Consider the following 2,297-nt stretch of genomic DNA (forward strand, 5'->3'; position numbering starts at 1 on the left):
TTGCTGTAAACTAATAAAATATGGCTGTGCAGCCAGAACCAGCATCTGACCTTCCACTTCTTTTTTTCCCCAAGAAAAAACTGAAGACACTTGCCCATCCTTGATGTATTCCATATCTGCTGCCAAATCCGCACTCCCCCACTCAGACACAATCCCAAAATAGGGTGTGATGCCTTTCCCGTTCACAAAGCCATAAGTCACGGTGAGTGAGACACATTCAACATCCTCCAATCAGTTAAATGAAAAGAACTCTCCCCCTTTGTTTTCCACCACTTCAGCACTCATTATATCTCACATTAATTAATATAGGCACTAGGAAGTGAGATGATAAATTACAAAAACCCATTAACCTGATTCTGTCCAAACTGGTGACATACGGCAACTTGTACGTTAGACAAATCTTCCTTGCTAATGTGGGAGTCCTCATGTCTGAACTCCATTAAAGCAGCAGCCCCGAAAAAATATTTTTAATGTATGTACGTATGGAATGTATGTCGACGTGCGTGGATGGTGCATGCCGGTGGGAACATCAGAATTCATTAGATCAGTCTGATATGAGATATATTGAACAGGTTCCATCTGACGTCTGTTACTGGGTTGTTCTGTCCACTCCCAAAGGAGTGAATCATATTGACAGGTTGAATTATATCTCAAGAGATATTTTTCTCCCCTCCTCCAAAGGCCATTTGCAATCACGGCACATCCACTGCCTCTTAAAAGTGAGCTCATCTGGCACTGGGTTGCATTGAAGTCCTCCACCGTGCCTGAAGGAAGAATGCTTTTGGGCGGTGGGAACGTGGAGAAGATGTGGTCTGTCCAGCTGTCCCTTGGAGTGCTAACCATCTTGACCATGACTGTGTATGTCCCATCTACACATGGAGAGCCTTTTTTACTACAAGGTAAGCTGGAATACAAACTAGATGACACAGGTAGGTGGTTATCTTTTTGCTTTGCTTTGCTGCTTGTCGTGGCCATGCAACAACTTGCTTATCCGTGAATGAAAATAAAATGAACCATGAGCTATACTAAACAATTAACATGGGTGCTACCCAGACACTTGTTCATATTAGCATGAGCTAAAGCTGTCCTTCTGGTCTGCAGCTGGTCATATTCTGCATTCTGCTAATCAGTAAAAATATCAGATCTGGTGAAATCTGGTAAGGGTAGCTCTTTTTCTCCCAAAAGAAAAATTCCAAGGAAAAACATTAAAATATCAGAGAGTAGCAATTCCAGTATGCACCATATGAGATTTGACAGCTCATAAATGTCAGTAGTAGGGTGCTGCTGAACTTTTTTTATTCACAAAACTTCTTTACATGTTCTTCTCCCATAATTTAAATTAATCTTAGCTTGAAATTATTCTGCAGGGAACTGTCAATCATTAATCTTCTTTCTTAAAGAGACTTGGCAGTAGAAAAAAAAAAAGCAGCTAAATATAGGCTTGAAAATAACATCGCTTTTCATATTATTTTTCCTCTTATCTCACCTATTTATTTTTGTAATGACAACCAAAACATTCCTGAGGCCACTCTATCTAAATACTGCTTCTGTTTAGTTTTCACTAGAGTGTTTATAGTTTGGTGGGTTTTTTTTCTGTAGCAAATCCCCCAAATGACTGAAAGTAGCTATTTTAAAATCATAACTGTCTTTCAGACTTAGGAATGAGGTTTATAGCACTCCATGCTTACTGCAAGTTTTATAGTGTGTAGCTCTGCTAAGTCCCTCGGGTTTATTTCTGGAGATCACAATTGGGACCAGCAGCTTCAGCCACAGCATGAGGCAGGGTTGAGTCTGGCCAATACTTGGAGCATCACTTTGGCTAGGGCCCCTCTGCTTCTGCAGATTTATGTGACTTTGGCTAATGGAACTGATTCCCACATGATCTTGAGCATCCTTGAGGCTCATCTGGTACAATGTTTTTTCTCATCTGTATCAAAAATAATTGTATTCATACCATCACAGCTATGTAGGGCTGATGGCTATACGAGACCATTTTCTCCTTTCTCTCTTCCTTCAAGGAAGTGAGCAGAAGTCCTAAAGATACTGGAAGAAGAGAAAATAAGCCTTTCTGCATAATTTCTTTGCATTTTCTATGGATTCTGTAGGCATCTTATAGGGCTTTTCAGGGTCTGGGTGTGGGGCAGCGGCGTTCAGACCAAAGATTTTGGGGAATGGCCATTCTCCCTGTAAAGTATGGCTCCCATTCTGTCATTCTCAAAAATAAATGCAACATTCAAGTTTCAGATGATCCTGGAAATCTGTTCAGCAGAGCTGGCAGGGTCTCGGAGCCTTCTGGG

General features: G+C 41.0%; 1 protein-coding gene across 1 annotated transcript in view; it reads left to right on the forward strand.

The window, feature by feature from the left end:
• Window positions 1-702: 702 nt before the first annotated feature.
• The window catches only part of UTS2B (urotensin 2B), a 9,303-nt gene continuing 7,708 nt past the window's right edge, over window positions 703-2,297 (forward strand). Inside the window, exon 1 of the mRNA XM_009334091.1 lies at window positions 703-899. Coding sequence (XP_009332366.1) covers window positions 776-899 — 124 coding nt within the window. The 5' untranslated portion in view covers window positions 703-775. The remainder of the gene's footprint in view (window positions 900-2,297) is intronic.

The sequence above is a fragment of the Pygoscelis adeliae genome, unplaced genomic scaffold (assembly GCF_000699105.1).
Source record: "Pygoscelis adeliae isolate BGI_AS28 unplaced genomic scaffold, ASM69910v1 Scaffold161, whole genome shotgun sequence".
Lineage (NCBI taxonomy): Eukaryota > Metazoa > Chordata > Aves > Sphenisciformes > Spheniscidae > Pygoscelis > Pygoscelis adeliae.